Source organism: Pyrus communis, chromosome 4 (genome assembly GCF_963583255.1).
Source record: "Pyrus communis chromosome 4, drPyrComm1.1, whole genome shotgun sequence".
Taxonomy (NCBI): Eukaryota; Viridiplantae; Streptophyta; class Magnoliopsida; order Rosales; family Rosaceae; genus Pyrus; species Pyrus communis.
In genome coordinates this window covers 17,726,116-17,745,843 of record NC_084806.1, presented here as the reverse complement: position 1 = coordinate 17,745,843, position 19,728 = coordinate 17,726,116, and the positions used below count along the sequence as shown (strand labels likewise).

The following is a 19,728-nucleotide window of genomic DNA, read 5'->3' as shown; positions in this document are numbered from 1 at the left end:
CGGAACAGTGGACGGAACCTAACGGCAAAGGATTAATTGACTATTTTTAAATAATTCAGAAAATTAATTTATCAAAAAATAATTCAGAGGTCAATTTCAACCGAGTAAAATAGTTCAGTGGGCATTTTACCCCGATTGCATAACCCTAAGGCCATCTCCAACCGAAGGGTCCAGAGGGTCAGAGGGTCGAAAATAGCCCGAAAATCGTCTCCAACCGAGGCTAGGCCAGAGGGCTAGAGGGCTGGAGGGCTGGCAGCATGCAGCCAGCCCGAGGCTGGTCATTTTTTTTTGCTTATGTTGGATTTCCTGTCGGTTATAACCGATAGGAATACATTTGTATTACTAATATAAATGTATTACTGTCGGTTAACCAACAGTAATACATTTATACTAAATAATACAAATGTATTCCTGTCGGTTATAACTGACAGGAATTCTTTGAATATTTTTTTTATATACAAAAATTTTCCTATAACTTCTATTTTTTCATATATTTTTTTTAATTCTATTTTTTTCCTATAACTTTTATTTTACAAATTTGTTTCATTTTTTTTTTAAATTTCATTTTTTCCTATAACTTCTATTTCACAAAATTTGTTTCATATTTTTTCTAATTCTATTTTTTTCTATAACCTCCTAAGCCATTAGACAACATTAAATTAAATTAAGTAACATGAAACAACATTAAATAATATTAATAACATTAACCAACATAAAAATTATACAACATAAAAAAAAAAACATTTAACAACATGAAACTTAAACAACGTTTAAGTTGAAGTTTTTAAATAATAAATTATGTTTGGCCTTATGGCCATTTAGTCCTCGGTTGGAGACGGTTTTTTGTGACAGGGCTAAAATGAGCCTTCTGGCCCTCGGTTGGAGACGGAGATAAATATGACCTTGTACTGTTTATTAAAATATTAATATCTTAAAAAATCTTGGAGGGCCAGAAAGTTAAAACGAGCCCTCTGATCAACCATAAGTTGAAGGTGGCCTAAAATCCCCTCATCCGTCCCTAGATTTCGTAGGTTTAAAGCCTCGTCGAAGTCTATGTTATCCTTCCTTGCAACTTCATTCTTCTTTTCTCACTGCCATATTTCACTTCTTGCTTTGCAGGAATCGGACGAAGATGGCAATCTCATCGCCCGGAGAAGCCGTCGCCAACAGCCAAGACATACTCACACAAATCCTCCTCCGACTGCCCACAAAATCCCTCGTCCGCTTCAAATGCGTGTCAAACCACTGGTTCTCTCTCATCTCCTGCCCCCAATTCATCGCCGCCCAAGTCCGCCGCCAAGGTACTCCGGCCCCCTCCGGCCTCCTCTTGAACATTGACTACTTGCCCACCCCAGAATTCCAATATGTCTCTTTCACACACTCGAATCACCCCAAATTCGATGCGAATCCCCCTCCGTATCTGAGTTATCTGGGTGTTCCACGCATCAAAATCCTTCAATCCTGTAATGGGTTGCTCTTGTGTTCCTCTGCCTACCTTACGGACGACCCCGATTTCAAGAACACAGCGTTTGATTTTGGTATCCCACATGATTTTATTACCTCTGTTAGTGAGGATGATTGTGGGATTAGAATCTTTGTTTGTAATCCCATCACCATGCAGTTCAAGACCATTAATCTTCCGAGGGATGAAGTCGGTTGCGCAGAGGGTGTGAATATGGCCTTTGATCCGACTCATTCACCCCACTTCAAGATAGTGTGTGTACTGAGGAGCTCGAATGGCGCTGACGATGTATATTCGCTTCGTGTTTATGAATCCCAGAACAACGCTTGGAAGCCGTCTCTAATCAAATTTGATCCACCAGAAGCAACACATTTCGGTGCCCCTGTGTTTTTTAGGCGGGCAATTCACTGGTACAGTGAGGAGCAGACTTCCCTTTGTTTCGATGTGGACGAAGAGTGCTTGAACCCGATTCCCATGCCGCGATACCTAACGTGTAACACTATCCAGTATTTTGGGGAGTCTCGGGGCCATCTGCAGTTGATAATGCACACGACCTCGGATGTGGAATTTGATGTGTTGGAGTTGAAGGAGGATTACTCTGGGTGGCGGCTGAGGCACCGTGTCAATCTTGCTACCTTTAGAGTGGAATTCTGTGATATGTATGGGGTTGGCAGCGAATGGTTTCGTGTTTCGGTTTTGAGAATGGTTGAAGCAGAAGCAGAAGGGCAGGAGGAATCAGAACTGATGCTATTTGTTTGTGGTAGGTTATTCTCTTACGGGTTGAAGGATGGTTCGTTGAAGCAGCTCATGTGTCTAGTTCCATATGAGAAAGCTGAGTGTGAATGGGAGAATGCCTTTCCATTCATAGAGACTCTCTGTCCTGTTTGAGCACAATTCCCTTGTTGATGTAAGCGTGTTTCCGTGTCTGCTTTTGTTCATCTCACTTCTGTTGCTCAATGTCATAGAAGCCGCTTGTGAAATGACGCCAGGGTAGATGACAAGTAAGACTTGTTAGCTTATGTAAATGTGTTCCGCTGCCCTAATTCGAAGGATATCGCTCCTTTTCGTGTAATTCAATGTCTGTGAATGTAGTTTGGAAATTTTATGGTCCTGTTTGATAAGCTGTTCATCCGACAGTTCAAGGCCGTTTCTTTCCCCAGCCAGTTTCCTCAAATCTGCGGCGTACTAGCTGCACATTCGACACTTCTAAATACTTTTGAGTCCCAACCAACACTCGGAACCCATCTCCAATACTATTCCACCCGAAAACCACACATTTCAGTTTCCCTGTTTTTGTCCAAGCATGCAATCCACTGCTAGTCATACAGCGGTTTCCCTTTACTCGTTATCGCCAAAGAATCCTTCAGTGCAATTTCCATGCCTTTCCGAAGTTTGACGAGTACTCTGAGACTGGCATTTGCCAATATGCATGGGGATTCAAGCGTCTTGTTCCACGGGTTACGAGCGTGGTTCGAGCAGAAAGGAAAGAGGAATAGGAGTAGGTGCTGTTTTTGTTCGGCACGGTTGTCTCCTACATTTCTTCCGAAGCTCAAGCTCATGCGTTTAGTTTCTAGTTGGTTTTGATCAAATTGGGACTTTTTAAATTGTTCTTTGGATCGACACCATGAACTGTGCTACTAGAAGCTTGGTGGTTACTGCCAGAAAAAATTTCGCCTTATTTTCAGACTATGAATTGAACCATGTACATGGAAAATAACATGATCAATCATCTAAGCATACACCATCAAATGTATATACATCGATGTGGCAACAACTGCTACGATCCAATGCATATGCCTCCGTTTCTCACGAAACATGATCGCATCTCTTATTCAGACGAACCGAATAAATGAAAGGTAAAAGTAACAAATAAATGAGGAACCAAGGATTCATTCAGATAAACTGAACTGGAGAAAATATCACCAAAGGCAGAAGTTTACCAAATTGAATGACATTATGATCCATAGATCAACAAAGAAAATGAAACACTTTCCATCTACCAGTAGAGGGATACTTGTGGTCCCGTAAACGTTCTATGACTGGTCCCACAGTTATTATCAAAACATTCTCAGACTACTCATATAAACTTCCTGTATGGTCTTCCTGCATCCTCATCTTGCATGTGCTGTCATCATAGAACACAAAATGTTGGTCAATCGGTTGACAGCAAGACTGGAATGTCAAAATTGTTTGTGCGGTGATAGTGTGAGCACTCACTCAAATGATTAGCCAACCAAAAAGATAAAGATGCAATATAAATGAGTGATCATCAACCATAGCAACCACACAAAATACTAGGGATAAGTATGCTGATAAGTACCTAATCAAAGTTTTTGTGGTTGTATAAACGAAACGAGGGTAAGAGTATTAATGCTTAAGACTAACCCTATCTTGCAAAACAATAAGTCTTCAATATTACTAGTAACTTTCAGTATTCCAAGTTTATGAAAAATCTGTCTACTTTGAAGCCCTTATCCTTACATGTGTTCATCTCTGCAATAAGTACAACTGAATATTGTGAACATGGAAAATCAGAAGCGTCCAACAATGAATATAAAGTGGGATAAAGTATGCAACGAGAAAAGAAATCACTAGGCTGGGGGAGGAAAAGAAGTTGGACAAAGGACATGATTTTACAACAAAAAGGATATCCGATAATTTGGCAACTGACTGCCAACGAACAGGTTCTAACAACGGCAAATAATGACACCATTGATGCAGAAAGGACAACTTGCTTCGCATACTACGACCATACCTTCTAATATACAACAGCAACTAACAAGAAAAAGAAACGCGATGCAAAACAAGAATCAAATAGAAAACTAAGAAAAACGTTAGCTAAAACCTATATATTTCATCTCTCCCTTCCCCTCTAAAAGAAAATACTAATAAGGAATAAGAAGATCCCTGGCAGGCAACGTTACATTGTCCCTTCAACCCCTTTTCCTACCAAAAGATTTCCACCCATAGAGACACCTCTTCGAACATCTATGTTAATTGTTACAGTCTCAAGGAAATATTACTGGCATTTTCCCAACAGAATGCACAACCCAAGAAATGCTCTAAAACCCACAGTGATGCAGCTCTCCAATATGGATGAGTGACCGAGGGACATTTCAAACCCATTTTCCAATCTAGCCTACGCATTTTCTTACGATTTACGCAAGAAAGGCTCCTCAGTCTGTAATTAACTCCCAGTACAAAGGGTTATTTATGCCCAACCCAATTTTTAAGAAAAATTATGGAATTTGCCAAAACCCCTAAAAATGCCAAAAGAGTTTAGTTCAAACACTTCACAAACGATGATTCTGCACTAATTTTACGACCCCAAAGCATCTGTTCTTTCCTAAAACACAATTTGGGTCAAAACCCAAATGTTGAACATTCCATAATTTGAGAAAAAATGATATCTTAAAAGTCAAATAATCTCTGAAAATTATAAAAATTAAACCAAAAAACAGCTAAAGCGAGTTACTGAGGAATCAAAAATCAAGAGATCCGGAAACCTAATGCGATCGATTAGGCAAAATCCAAACGGATCCACCGGATTAATTTCCAAAATTAAATAAATAAACATAAATAATTGAGCGAGAGAGAGGGAGGGAGTTACGAAGTCTCTGACAATGCCCTTGTAAACCAAGATAGGGATGGCGATGCCGAAGATGCCAACGAGGGCGAAGTTGCGGCGAGTCCAGCGGAAGTTGTGCTCGAGATTTTCTCTGACGGATCCCCACTCTTCTATGAACTTGTTCTTGTTTGCTTCCATTCCTCCCCCCATTTTCTTCTCGTGTCTGCTCTCTGCTCTCTGCTCTCTCTCTCTCTCTCTCTCTCCTCCAACGCTCTGCTTTTTGTAGAGTTGTATCGAATTTACCTGGATTGAAATGCTCGGGCTCAGGCTCAGCTATGTCCGTCTAATCCTCTGTTTGGCTGCAACGATAACTCAAATTTTCTTTTTTCTTTGTTTTTTATTTTATTGTTGTTACATTACTTATGTTCATCTTAATTTGTTACCTTATAAAAATTATTTTTAATTTGATACATTAGCCATCGCATACTTGGATTGGGTGGCAATTTGTTGGATTGCAAAAACATTAAGGACTTCCAATTGAAAAATAAAATTCTTTGGGGAAGTAATTAAGGATCTAAATTTGATCATTTCTTGTTTAATCCAATTAGCAAGGGTGAAGTTAGAGCATTTCTAGTTGAGCTATTAAATAGGGATAACCATCGTATAAAATAAATATAGGGACAAATTGAATCTGCAATGGATCGCAAAGTGAGTCTTTAAAGTATATGGACTCATTGGATACTTAGCGTATGTACCAACACATAAAGACTGTATATGGGCTGAAATGGTGGACCCGTTGGACAATAAATGCAACATTGTCTTCATAGATCGTTGTAGGAACTCAACGATGGATGGAAAACTGCATGTACTTCAAATATGCTCAACAAGAACTTTCAACCCTATTTCTCCCATGTGCCCTAGTGAGGCACAATGAGCTTTGTAATGTCTAATGCAATGAACTAAGAACAACACGCCACTAATTGAGCTTAGATATGAAACTTCGGGTTCCACAATCTTTTCATGGATCTCATTTGAATCTAATGAATAGATGGTCTGGAAATATTGAAAAGGTAACATCTTCAAGGTCTAGCTTAACTGGTGGACTAGGATACCATCAGAACAATGCACGAATTTTAGGTCAAGGTATAAACGAGTTTTTCTAAGATGCTTCATCTCAAATCTTTGTATGGCCTTAAACAAGCCCCACGTGCCTGATTTCAACGAGTCAGTTCCTTTTTGCTCCATATTGAATTTCAGTAGAGTCAAGCAGATTCTTCTCGTTTTATTGACCATAATGCCTCCAACACTATTTTCTTGTCACTAAATGTTGACAACATTGTAATTATGGCCAAATAGGATAAATGATCTCTGTGGTCATAAGGTGTTCGGAAGATAGCCTATGTGCTAAAAAACTCGGATTTAAACCCTTGTGGTGTACTCCATTAGCAAATTTAGTCCAAAAGTGATTTTTCCGTTAACTATCTGTTAATACATGGGTAAAATTGTACTTTGACGTGTGCACCTTCTTCTTCCTCGACTGCCGGCGGGGGTGGTGGCCCGACGTCGTTTCTGCTGAAGGCATACAACATGGTGGATGATTCCGTGACGGACGAGATCGAGTCGTGGAGCTTGAACAAGAAGAGCTTCATCGTCTGGAACCTGCCCGAGTTCGCCCGGGTTCTGCTCCCCACTTATTTCAAGCACAACAACTTCTCTAGCTCATTCGTCAGCCTAATACATATGTAAGCTCCTGCTTCTTAAGATTTTGATTTAGGTGAATTGTTAAATTCATGAAAATCTTGAAAGCATTGTACATTTTTCCCCCAATTTGCTTCTGTTTGGACGCACCTCGGAGAACTTTCATGTTTTGGTAATTTTGTAATTTCTATGTTTGGGTGATTAGAGATTTAGTCTGTTCTTTGTTTGGATTGTTACTAGTTTCCACTTCCCTGTTTCCAAGTATTAGCATTTTTAGGAAATTGCAGGGCTTTTCGGTTCCTCCGATTTTAGGGAGATGATGTTTTCCTCTAAATTTGCTAACAAATTACAGACCTTCTTCTTATCCATGCTTCTTAAACATAGAGTTGTGAAAGTACAAATATTAACAGATAGTTAACGGAAAAGTCACTTTTGGACTAAATTTGCTAACGGAGTACACCACAGGGGTTTAAATCCGAGTCTTTTTAGCACAAGGGCTATTTTCCGAATACCTTATGACCACATGATCATTTATCTGATTTGGCCTTGTAATTATTACCAGCTCATATGCACTTCTCACTCAATTTACAGCACTTCTTCAAAAGTTTAACATTAAAGATTTGGTCCCCTCAGTTATTTTTTGGGCTTACAAGTTACTCATGATTCTAATAGGTTCCACATCCTTCAATTCAAGTATGCTCATGATCTTCTCCAAAAGTTTGAAATGGTTTTCTACAAGCCTGCTTCTATACTGCTTATCACCAAGATTGTTTTCATGCCATCTGATAAGTCCCTTCTTGCTTCTCCTACTTCTTATCATGAGTTCGTTGATCCCTTTAGTATCTTACTTTAACTCACCCTGACATATCTTTTGTTGTCAATATTGTTGCTCAATTCTTGATTTCTCCTCGTATTACTTAAATGATTGCTGCTAAACAGATTCTACGTTATGTCAAGGTACTATGGATTTTGGTCTTACTTTGACTAATCAGCTTACTTCTGCACAATTATCTGCTTATTATGACGCTGACTAGGCGGGTTATCCGGAAACTCGTCGCTCCTATCATTGGCTATTTAATTCATCTTGGAACAAATCTCATCTCTTGGTACTCAAAAAGCAACTGATGGTATCTAGCTCCAGTGCTGAATTAGAATATTGGTAGCCTATGTGGATTTGTTATCTTCTCCATGAGCTTGGTGTTCAGTTGTCTTTTCCTTTATCACTTCATTATGGTAACCTTTGTGCCATTTATCTTGCTTCTAATCATGTTCATCATGCTTGCCCTTGCTATGTTGAACTTGATAATTTTATTCATAAAAAGGCGGCACTTGATAGTCATCAGGTTTTTTTATATTTCTTTTATTAGCCAACATGTTGACCTGCTTACCAAAGTTCTCCATTAGCCCTATCATGGTGTTCTTTGCTCCAAACTCATTTGATCAAGCTCGTCAAGTTTTAGGGGTGTTAGAATTAATGTGGTTAATCTGAAATCTTCTGCATAATTATTGGAATATAATTTTCTTTTGTAATTATTTTAGTTTTCAAAGGGGTTCAAAAGGGACTTGGGAAGCTGACTTGGACTCTTTGGGGGTTGGGGGTGGGTTTACAAGGATCAGGGGTTGGTTGTCGTAGTTTACTTTTTTTTTCTTGGCTAAATCGCCAAAATGGTCCCTGAGATTTACATAACACATCACTTTGGTCCCTGAGATTTCAAATCAATAGAAGGGGTCCCTGAGATTGTCCACCATCCATCATTTTGGTCCTTTCGTTAAAAACTCCGCTAAGTGTCCTGGAGCTCTTAGCTAGAAGTTTGGGCAATTTTCTAAGTTTGTAACTCAATCGTTTCTTAACCAAATTCGACCCATAATATATCAAAATGAAGATAGGAAAGTGTAGAATAAGATTATACCTATTTAGAAACCCAATGGTTGCCAAAGATAGCCGGAAAATAGCCTCAAAGTTGACTGGTTCGAGGGAAAACTGGAAAACTCGCCGGAAACTGGGTAAATTTTAAACGTTCATAACTTCTTCAATACTCAACGAAATCAAGTGATTCTAAAACAAATATCATACTTCTCGATGAGACGAAGAGAGTGGTACCTTTTTTGATAGCTAACTTGCCTTGGTTTGGCTGTAAAACGGCTCAAAAGTGGCTAACTTGGGACCAAGATAGCCACTTTCGAGCCGTTTTTCGGCCAAACCATGCCTAGTTAGCTGTCGAAAAAGGTGCCATTCTCTTCGTCTCGTCGAGAAGTATGATTTATGTGTTTGAATCACTTGATTTCGTTGAGTATTGAAGAAGTTATGAACGTTTAAAATTTACCCAGTTTTCGGTGAGTTTTCTAGTTTTCCCTTGACCAGTCAACTTTGAGGTTATTTTCCGGCCATTTCTGGCAACCATTGGGCTTCCAAACGGTATAATCTTATTCTAATAATGCAAATTTCAGGGACCATTTTGGGGATTTAGCCTTTTTTCTTTAATTATGCTGGCTGGAGTTTGGGGTCAATCCCTTTTCATTTTGTTTGTTGGTTTAGTGATTTTAAACAATTTTTCTTACTTTTAGTCTATTTGGTCTTTACTTCATAAAACTATAGTGCATGTTGCCTATTTTGTTGTATTTGATTTAGTTAATTTTGTTGACTTTCCTTTCCTTGTTTTGTTGTATAATTTTGATTTGGTTAGTTGAAGTCTCTTGCTTCAGTTTTTTAAGACTAAATCTTCTATTTATCTTGCATGTTACTTATTATTTTGTTTTCTTTGATCTAGGTCTTAATAATGGAACCGGATCTCCTTTGGATCCCAATAATCTGAATCTAAAAATCAAATGATCCGAACCGTTGAAATTTGATCAAATGGCTACAAACAGGGGCCTCTCTAAAGTTATAATAATTGTAGCCGTTGGATCAAATTTCAATAGCCCAGATCAAATGATCATTGGGCTTGAATTATTGGGATCCGTTGAGGATCCGGTTCCTTAATAATATGCCCGGTCTGGAAGTTCATATGGAAGATGTTGCTATCTATTCGTGGTCAGCTGTTGGAAAGAAAAATACACAATTCTATTACAGTTACCCATCTCTTAATCAATTATTGTGGATTTATTAGGGCTTGTTTGGTATCTAACTTGAGAACGAAATTTTAATTTTTTTTAAAAACACTTGTTTTGATTTAAAAATTTTAAATTCAAAACCTTGTTTGGTATGCATTTTCTCAAAACTAATCCAAACAGAAAAAGTCAAACGACCAGCCTAAGCAATTATCCGACCACCGCATCTCTCCCATCCCTAGCGGTGAAAGACCAATTTCTCGACCAATACATCCCTCACTTCCCTATCGGCGACTCCTTTAGCTATTTACCAACTCCTTACTCCAAACTCGCACTAACATTGGTGGTCTCAAACCTGAGATCCAATGACCATAGGGAAGATGTGGTGGCTATGGTGGATGCAAGTGAGAAGAGATAAGATTGAAGAGGCAATAGACAAGAGATGATTGAAGAGGCGGTAGAGATCGATTTGTCTTGGTCGGAGGGAGAAGGATAGAGATGGTGGCTATTGGAAATGCAATAGAGAAAAGAGGATTGAAGAGGCAAGAGGGTGTTGGATATATGTCAACAATTTGTGATAAATTATATATGCTGATAAATAATAAATACTAATAAATATTGAACAGAGTATGAACAATGAAATAATATTAAACAGAGAAATTGAAGATCGAGGCTTGCGTATTGCAATGTCCTTGAAACAGAAATTTCGTCCCTACTCAGTGCTTGTAGTTCTTCGGATGTCTGCTTCACCAGGATTCAACGATCTAAGTCAGGAATTCCAGCATTGGAAAAATTGACTTCTGGTTAAATTTTTGTGTGGTTCTCTCAGAAAGGATGTTTATGATTGTAGAAGAAGAATGTTGATTTTCTGTGTTCTAAATGCCATGCAAATGGATGTATATATAATGAGATTATGCATGTTTGCAACAAGTATGAAAATGGGGTGTGACTGTTGGGAGACATCTCTTTAGAGGGGTGCTTTGCTCTGTGTTTTTTCTGAACTTTTCAGACTTCATCTGAAAGGATAAGTCTGTTGGTAATAATAATTAAAAAAAAAATAATTACATTCGAAATTAATTAAATCCGAAAATAATTAATTAAATAATTTAATTATTAGAGCCCGAGCCCCAAGGCCCTATGCCCATTTTTTGATAATTAATTATATATTAATTATCAATTATTTATTACACCCCAAAGCCCAACCCCAAGGGTAAGCCCAATTTTAGTCTCCAATGCCTATTACTCCAATCACTTTTTATAAGGGACAAAGCCTTATAAAGTGAGGAATCCTTTTGAGAATGGCCAATGTGGGACAATGAAATTTCTACTCAAAATTTCCAACAATACCCCACATTTGAGTTGAAATTTCATTCAAACTCCAACAACTACCGCACATTTGAATGCAAATGTATGACTAGGCTGCCTAAAACTGAGAGAGAATAGACATGATATGCATTGGGTGAAGTGTCTTTTGGACTTAAACTTACCTTAGTGAAAACATATCGGGATTACTTGGTGACGCAGTGGATGTGGAAGATCTTGAACTATTCACCGCAGTAGTAAACCGAGACAATATGCTACACACATATCATGTCTGCCACACGTCAATTCATACGGTTGTGTTCATTTCGGCCCTGAACAGATCCTGGATTTCGCAGGAGCTTTAGAGAATTGAGCCATTTCAATTCTCATAAATGCGGCCCCATTTACTCCGATATAGGTGACATTAATTAAGAATAGTCTGCCATATTCCTCTTGATAACAAGATATTAATGTCATTAAATGTATAAGACATAACCCCTCAAACTCAACAGACAACACACATTTTATCATAAGAATGGGTAAGTTGTCTGCTCAACTTTTGAATCAAACTTAATCAGTTTGCCTATTGAACCTAGACCATGGGATCTCCAATCAGCTAGGTTAGGTTTCTGCCCAGTTCGATTCATTGAATTGGCTTGAGACCCATTCCCCTCGATGTAAATAATATTTGCTCTCTTGGTAGGCCTTTTGTCAAAGGATCAGCTATATTTTCCTTTGATTTTACATAATCAATGGATATTATTCCCTTGGAGAGCAACTTCTTAAGAGTATTATGCCGATGCCTAATGTGTCGCGACTTGCCATTGTATACATGACTTTTGGCCCTTGATTGTGCAGCCATACTATCACAATGTATACATATAGCAGTCACAGGCTTTGGCCACATTGGAATATTCTCCAGAAAATGTTTGAGCCACTCGACTTCATCTCCAGCCAAGTCTAAAGCTATAAACTCTGACTCCATGATGGACCGAGCTATACATTTCTGTTTAGAGGATTTCCAAGATATTGCTGCATCGCCCAAGGTAAAAACATATCCACTTATCGACTTGGATTCTGTAGTGTCAAAAATCCAATTGGCATCACTAAAACCTTCTACAACAGGTGGATACTTTGTGTAGTGTAATCCATAGTTAAGTGTATTTTCAAATACCTTAACACTCTTACTAAAGCATCTCAATGCTCTTGTGTCGGATTACTTGTATATCTACTAAGCTTACTTACTGCATAAGCTAAGTCTGGCCTAGTTGAATTCATCAAGTACATTAGACTTCCAATTACTTGAGAATATTCAAGTTGAGATATGGCATTGCCTTTATTTTTCTTCAACTTGCATCCAACATCAAAAGGAGTTGCAACAAGTTTGCAGTCAAATTGACCAAACCTTTGTAATATTTTTTCTGCATAATGGGATTGTGTAAGGACATACCCATCACTATTTCTCTTAATTTGAATTCCTAAAATGACATCGGCTTGACCTAAGTCTTTCATGTCAAAGTTTGAATTCAACATTTTCTTTATTTTGTTTATTACATCTTTATCACTTCCCATTATGAGCATATCATCCACATACTAGCAGACAATAACGCAAGTTTTATCATTACTCTTATTGTAGACACATTTATCAGATTCATTTATTTTGAACCCATGTGTCAACAAAGTATGATCAAATTTCTTGTGCCATTGTTTTGGTGCTTGTTTAAGTCCATATAATGACTTAACTAATTTGCACACTTTGCTTGCTTGTCCTTTAAGCACGAACCCTTCAGGTTGTTCCATGTATATTTCTTCATCTAGTTCTCTATTTAAAAAAAAAGCTGTTTTTACATCCATTTGATGTATATCAAAGTTGTATACAGCCACAATCACTATTAACGTCCTAATTGACGTTATGCAAGAAACTGGAGAATAGGTGTTGAAATAATCCAACCCTTCATTTTGGCGATAACCTATGGCTACTAAATGTGCCTTGAATTTATCAATGGTTCCATCCGCCTTAAGTTTCTTCTTGAAAATCCATTTATGACCAATTGGTTTACTACCAAGAGGTAAATCAATCAATTCCCATGTGTTATTTTCCATAATGGATTCCATTTCACTTTTAATTGCTTCCTTCCATAAAGGAGCCTCGAAAGAGGTCATTGCTTCTTTAAAAGTTCTAGGTTCATTCTTGGACAAGAAAGCAATGAAATCTGGTCCAAAGTTTTTAGAAAATTTCATTCTTTTTCCTCTTCTTGGTTCCACATCTTGAACACCAGAAGAAGAGGCTTCATCATGACTATGATCATGAACCCTCTTTGTATTAGCACCAGATTCCTTTTCTTTGTAAGGAAATATATCCGCAAAGAATTTTGCATCCGCTGATTCTAATATAGTGTAACATGTATGTCAGAAATCTATGATTTTATAACAAGGAACCTATAAGCAGCACTATTATTTGCATATCCAATGAATACGCAATCAATAGTTTTAGGTCATAATTTCGTTCTTTTTGGTAACGGAACTTGCACCTTTGCTAAGCAACCCCACACTTTGAGGGCTTTATAAGTGGGTTTATGTCTTTTCCATAATTCATAAGGTGACTCGTCAATCTTCTTTAGAGGAACCTTATTCAATATGGTATTTACAGTAAGTAAAGCTTCACTCCACAAACTATGTGGAAGCCCTGAACTATTTAACATGAAATTAATCATATCTTTGAATGTTCTATTTTTTCTTTCGACAACACCATTTTGTTGTGGTGTGTATGGAGCCGTTGTTTGATGTATAATTCCATGTTGTGCACAAATATCTGAGAAGGCAGTAAACTCATACTCTCATCCTCTATCGGATCTAAGTGCTTTGATTTTTCTCTCAAGTTGATTTTCAACTTCGGCTTTATATGTCTTAAACATATTCAAAGCTTCGTCCTTACTATGAATCAAATAAACATAGCAATACTTACTGCAATCATCAATAAAAGTGACATAATAATTCTTTTCTCCACGAGTTGGTGTGGATTTAAAGTCACAAAGATTACTATGAATTAATCCAAGTAATTCATTTGATCTTTCCAGAATTGACTTTCTCGTTTGCCTAGCAAATTTTGATTCAGTACATGTTTCACACTTATGAGTAAAATCAATTTCAAATTTAGGTAACAATTCTAATTTAACCATTCTTTGCATGGAACGAAAATTAATGTCCTAATCTAGCATGCCAAATATTAGAAGACTCAACAATATAAGTAGAAACATTTATTTTATTAGCATCATCAATGGCAATTACATTGAGTTTCACAAGGCCATCAGCCACATAACCCTTTCCAACAAACATCCCACCCTTGGTAAGTACAAATTTGTTAGATTCCATCATAATTTTAAAGCCCTTAGCAATCAGAATAGGTCCAGAAACCAAGTTCCTCCTCATTTCAGGAACATGCAGCACATTCAGCAAGGTGAGATTCTTTCTAAATGTGAATTTGAGTACCACGTTGCCTTTGCCCTCCACCGCAGATGAGGCAGAATTGCCCATATATAGCTTTTCTCCATGGGCAGTAGGATGGTATTCAGTGAACAAATTTTTGTCAGCATAGATGTGTTTGGTAGCACCAGTATCCATCAACCATTCACTCCCATTTGAGACCATGTTGACCTCGGACACAACAACATCCAATTCTTCATTAGCGGTTGCCATGTTAGCATGGTTGTTGTTGTTTCCGTTGGCATGATTTCCATCTTTGCGATGATAACAATCTTGTGCCTTGTGACCAGATTTGCCACACACATAGCATGCGCCCTTTATCTTCTTCAAATTCTTGCCTTTTGGAGCAAGGGCATATTGTACAAACTGCTTGGTTTTCAAAGCCTTAATCTTCTTCAGCTTGGCCTTAGAGTTTCATCCCTTAACATAATTTGCATTGGCTTCAATGACAGTAAACCCTCTAGAACGGTCTGCCTTTCTGTGGTCTTCTTCCACTCGTAGCCTTAGAATCAAATCCTCCATATTCATCTCACACGCTTGTGCTTGAGATAAATTTTGAAGTCATTCCAGAAAGTTGGCAACTTTTCAATTATCGCCCCAACTTGGAAATGCTCATTGATCTTGCATTCCTCGGAGTGCAGTTCATAGATCAATTTCTGGATTTCTTCAACCTGAGAGACAACAGATTTTGAATCCACCATTGTATATTTGAGAAACTTACCGATAACAAATTTCTTTGAACCGGCATCATCAATCTTATACTTTTTCTCCAGGGATTCCCACAACTCCTTCGCTGTCTTGCGCAGAGAATAAATGTCGTAGAGATTGTCATCCAAACTATTCATAATATAATTTCTGCGACAAAACTCAGAATGATTCCAAGCTTCAATTGCCATGACAATATCTTTCGTCATTGGATTCTCATTAGACTTCAGAGCTTCTTCCTTGACAACATGAGCGAGATTCATGGTTGTCAGGAAAAACAACATCTTCTGTTGCCATCTCTTGAAGTCCAACCCTTTGAACTTCTCAGGCTTTTTCGGAGTATTTTGGCACAGCGCCATTCACGTTCACAGATTGTTGATCCATTTTTGTTGTTTCAAGATTGTTGGATATATGTCAACAATCTGTGATAAATTATATATGCTAATGAATAATAAATACTAATAAATATTGAACAGAGTATGAACAATGAAATAATATTAAACAGAAAAATTGAAGAATGAGGCTTGCGTACCGCAATGTCCTTGAAACAGAAATTTCGTCCCTACTCAGTGCTTGTAGTTCTTCGGACGTCTGCTTCACCAAGATTCAATGATCTAAGTTAGGAATTCCAACACCGGAAAAATTGACTTCTGGCGAATTTTTGTGTGGTTATCTCAGAAAGGATGTTTATGATTGTAGAAGAAGAATGTTGATTTTTTGTGTTCTAAATGTCATGCAGATGGATGTATATATAATGGGATTATGCATGTTCGCAACAGGTATGAGAATGTAGTGTGACTGTTGGGAGACATCTCTTCAGAGGGGTGCTTTGCTTTGTGTTTTTTTTGAACTCTTCAGACTTCATCTGAAAGATAAGTCTGTTGGTAATAATAGAAAAATAATTAATTAATGAAATAAATTCGAAATTAATTAAAAATAATTAATTAAATAATTTAATTATTAGAGCCCGAGCCCCAAGGCCCAAGGCCCATCTTTTGATAATTAATTATATATTAATTATCAATTAATTATTACACCTCAAAGCCCAATCCCAAGGGTGAGCCCAATTTTAGTCTCCAAGGCCTATTACTCAAATCACTTTCTATAAGGAACAAAGCCTTATAAAATGAGGAATCCTTTTGAGAATGGTCAATGTGGGACAATGAAATTTCTACTCAAAATTTCCAACAAAGGGAAGGGAGTACATTGAATGGGAAAGAGGAGAGAGAGGGGGAGAGAGTCCGAAGTGATAATCCATAAAATAAAAAGTCTAAAAACACACTTTTTGTGTTTTCAACCAATAGCCCTTGTTTTAAGATGTTTTTGAGTTATGGTTTTGAGAATTGTATTCAAACCCACAACCAAACAAAGGTTTTAAATTTGTGATTCAAAACTTGTTTTTGAGTTAAAAACTTTGGATCCAAATCAAATACAAAACAGGCCCTTAGAGATTAATAATTTTTTTGCTGGAGTTTTTAGAAGTTTCGTGTCTATCTTTTGACTCTTTTTTTCTATCCTGAAGGTTTTTACAATGTTAGTCTATTTGGCTTATTGTTTTAGATTGCATTGTATATGCCGTTAGACTAACTCCAATGGTGGGCTAAAAGCCAAATTACCCCCCAAAATTTCCCCCCAAACCCACTCCAACCCAAGGGGACATTTTGAGCTAAATGCTAAACCAATGCCAAATTCCCCCCAAAATTTAGCCCAGAAATCGGGGTGGACTCTACCCAATATTTATCGGAATTTAAATTTTTTTAGATTAAAATGTTCATAAAATTAATTTACGATAGTCTACATATTTATTTTTTTTTAAAAAATTTAATTTAACAAAAAAAAAAAAAAGCCTAAGTTCATTCTTTAATAATCCATGGCTAAAATTTTAGGGTAGAACAGTTGGAATAGAAAAACTGTTTTTGGGCTAAAAACTAAATTTTTCAGACTAAAAAATTTGACTTTTAGCCCAATCATTGGAGATGGTCTTAGGCTATTGAATTTTTTTTTTGCGCCATGACAGCTTATTCAAGCAGCGTGTCTTTTTAAGACGCAACTTTTATTTTCATAGTCACGTTTGATTTTTACGCTATCGTTTGTACTCTTTTGGTGTTCGAATAAAACATCTTTTTGAAAAGAAAAAAAACCCCAAGTTTTTATTAACAAATATGATTTGATTCTAAAAAAAGATAAAGAAAAATCTAATTGTTCTTTTTCTTCTTTTCTTCCACCAACCTACTATAAGAGAGATTTTTAGTGTAATCGGAATATGAGGTATGAGGTGGTACACCATGTCTAACTATACAAATTTTGAGATATGTGTGTTAAAAATTTAATAACTTAAAAAATATAATTTCTCACCACTTATATAAAAATACATAATGTACCACACGTGTTTTGGTAAGAAAGAAAAATTTCTCCTACTATTGCATGAATTAGACATTTTTTTTCTTTCCTCCTGTGACTTGTGAGAGATAAAAGTTAGAATTTTGTGGAAGAAACGAAAAATAAAAAAACGACGGTTGTGATGCGCGCTACACACTAAACACAAGTCGCGTCACGCTAACGACACTTGTTATGGAGCCACGACCCCCAAGCAATATAATTAGGGTTTTTTTAGAGAGAGGCGCGCAGACTCGCACAAACTCCAGAAGCAAATTTCAATGGCGTCGAGAATATCTCTGAAGAGCAAGGGCAAGACTCCGGCGAAGCCCTCCAAGGGCTCGGAGGAGCGGTCGGTGGCTCAATCCTTCAAGGAGTGGAGCACGTGGGCCCTGAAGAAGGCCAAGGTCGTCACCCACTACGGCTTCATTCCCCTGGTCATCATCATCGGCATGAACTCGGAACCCAAGCCGCAACTTTCCCAACTTCTCAGCCCCGTCTGATGCGATCCGGGTTGGATCATCCAATTTCCGTGATGGGATTTGGGTATTGTCTCTAATGGGTTAGTGGGTCGGTGCCTTTTTCGTCGAATCTACATCTTATGGTTCTGGGTACTGTTTAGGGTTTTGTTCTATATTTTAGGGAGGTAGTAGGGTTTAGTAATTGGATTTGAGGAATTTTATGTATGCTTTACTTAAACTGACCAATGGGCACTTTTCACTGAGGACGTTGCCTTTTGTTGTTGGATTTATGGAGTATATAAAACTTGGGGTTTCTGCTTCCTAATAATCCTATTTGATTGCAATTTAAGTCTATGATTGCAATTATAAGTTTGGGGTTTCTTAGTTTTGTGTAATGTTATTTCTTGCTTTTGCGAATCTTGTGTGCAACTTGGTTGTCTGCCTTTTCTGTTTGGTAGTTGTTTGAGTAATTTGTGTTCAGGTTCATGAAGTAAACGATTTGGGACTAGCATTGGCGTGTGATTCTTCCAAGCTATTTTCTGAGAAATCATATGTACCTTGACCGAGTATTTTTCCAATGCTTATTTAGGGATGTATAGCAATAGTCACTAGTTTTCATACCCTGCTTCGGATTGAAAACAGTAGTGTTTTGTATCAATTTTAATTTTCCTTTTTGCTCTATGATTATGAGGCGTCGAGAATTTTATCGTAGTACAAAAATCATTTGAAGTCTTTGATTTGTTACATATTTGTGGACCAAGACAAAGACCCGTATTTTGCATTGATTGCGTTAACCTTCCCTAGTGCTGCAGCCAGGCTAAACCGAAGCGGACAACCATGTTGTCAACGGAATCCTTTCATGTCAAACTGAAGGGAATTTGGTTAGATTTTCTCTCCTTTCAGAAAACAAAGAAGGTTTTGCGCTTGTCTTTTTAAGAGCTGACCTTGATTGCACTATTGAGTAGGAGATTGGTTCATTTCAGACAGGAAATATATTACTATTCCTGCAAATAGTAGGTTATAATATGTCTGTCATTAGATCGTATTCTGCTCTTTAATGGTGGATCATTTGTATTAAATTTTGTTTTGTCTAGGTATACATTGTCAAATAGTACATGTTTTACAGCATCAATTTTCCCAAACTTGATTGCTCCCCTTATGTCTGTAAACAACAAAATAGCATCATGAGTGATATAATCTCTTGCTCCTTGTGAACTTCCATTTGGCGAATGATATAATCTCGTCTGCTCACATCCCTATAATTTCATCACCTTGTTGATTGAACGTTATTAGCCTCGTGAGTGGTATTGTTGTATGACTTGTATCTGTTTACACATCAATAGCTCTTCTTTTTTCACTAGTTTTTGGAAAGCTGTATGATTATCCTACTTATTGTTGGAATATAAGTGTTTGTGCTAGAGAAATATTAGTTTTAAGTCTTAGTATTTTAGGTTTAAATGTGAGCCATTGGATTATATTCCAATTGGACAGCTGCGATGTAATCTTAGTGTTAGTAATGTGTTTGCCACTTGTAGCTATCTTATAGGGTAGATTATATGAATGGTGGAGATTGAACTTTGTGAGAGAGAATCCCTCCCTTCCCAACGGTATTACACTCGCACATG

The 19,728-nt window shown here is 37.4% G+C and overlaps 3 protein-coding genes across 3 annotated transcripts; 2 read left to right on the top strand and 1 right to left on the bottom strand.

The window, feature by feature from the left end:
- The first annotated feature begins 993 nt into the window (after window positions 1-993).
- LOC137731600 (F-box protein At5g07610-like) lies at window positions 994-3,205 on the top strand. The gene has a single exon (XM_068470756.1). The coding sequence runs from the start codon at window positions 1,133-1,135 to the stop codon at window positions 2,348-2,350; it is 1,218 nt and encodes a 405-aa protein (XP_068326857.1). The 5' UTR covers window positions 994-1,132; the 3' UTR covers window positions 2,351-3,205.
- A 127-nt stretch (window positions 3,206-3,332) lies between these two features.
- On the bottom strand, window positions 3,333-5,366 carry LOC137731601 (uncharacterized). Its single transcript, XM_068470757.1, has 2 exons — window positions 5,073-5,366; window positions 3,333-3,587 (listed from the first exon to the last, which is right to left on the bottom strand). The coding sequence occupies exons 1-2, from the start codon at window positions 5,238-5,240 to the stop codon at window positions 3,540-3,542; spliced, it is 216 nt and encodes a 71-aa protein (XP_068326858.1). The 5' UTR covers window positions 5,241-5,366; the 3' UTR covers window positions 3,333-3,539.
- A 12,499-nt stretch (window positions 5,367-17,865) lies between these two features.
- LOC137731359 (mitochondrial import receptor subunit TOM7-2-like) lies at window positions 17,866-18,450 on the top strand. Its single transcript, XM_068470459.1, has one exon. The coding sequence runs from the start codon at window positions 17,924-17,926 to the stop codon at window positions 18,143-18,145; it is 222 nt and encodes a 73-aa protein (XP_068326560.1). The 5' UTR covers window positions 17,866-17,923; the 3' UTR covers window positions 18,146-18,450.
- Window positions 18,451-19,728: the final 1,278 nt, after the last annotated feature.

Excerpts from the sequence above, each read along its gene's own strand:
- LOC137731601 (XM_068470757.1), bottom strand. The coding sequence starts at position 5,240 with ATGGGGGGAGGAATGGAAGCAAACAAGAACAAGTTCATAGAAGAGTGG. Across the intron at positions 3,588-5,072 it reads AGGGCATTGTCAGAGACTTC|CACATGCAAGATGAGGATGC; the intron begins GTAACTCCCTCC and ends CTATGATGACAG.
- LOC137731600 (XM_068470756.1), top strand. The coding sequence starts at position 1,133 with ATGGCAATCTCATCGCCCGGAGAAGCCGTCGCCAACAGCCAAGACATA.
- LOC137731359 (XM_068470459.1), top strand. The coding sequence starts at position 17,924 with ATGGCGTCGAGAATATCTCTGAAGAGCAAGGGCAAGACTCCGGCGAAG.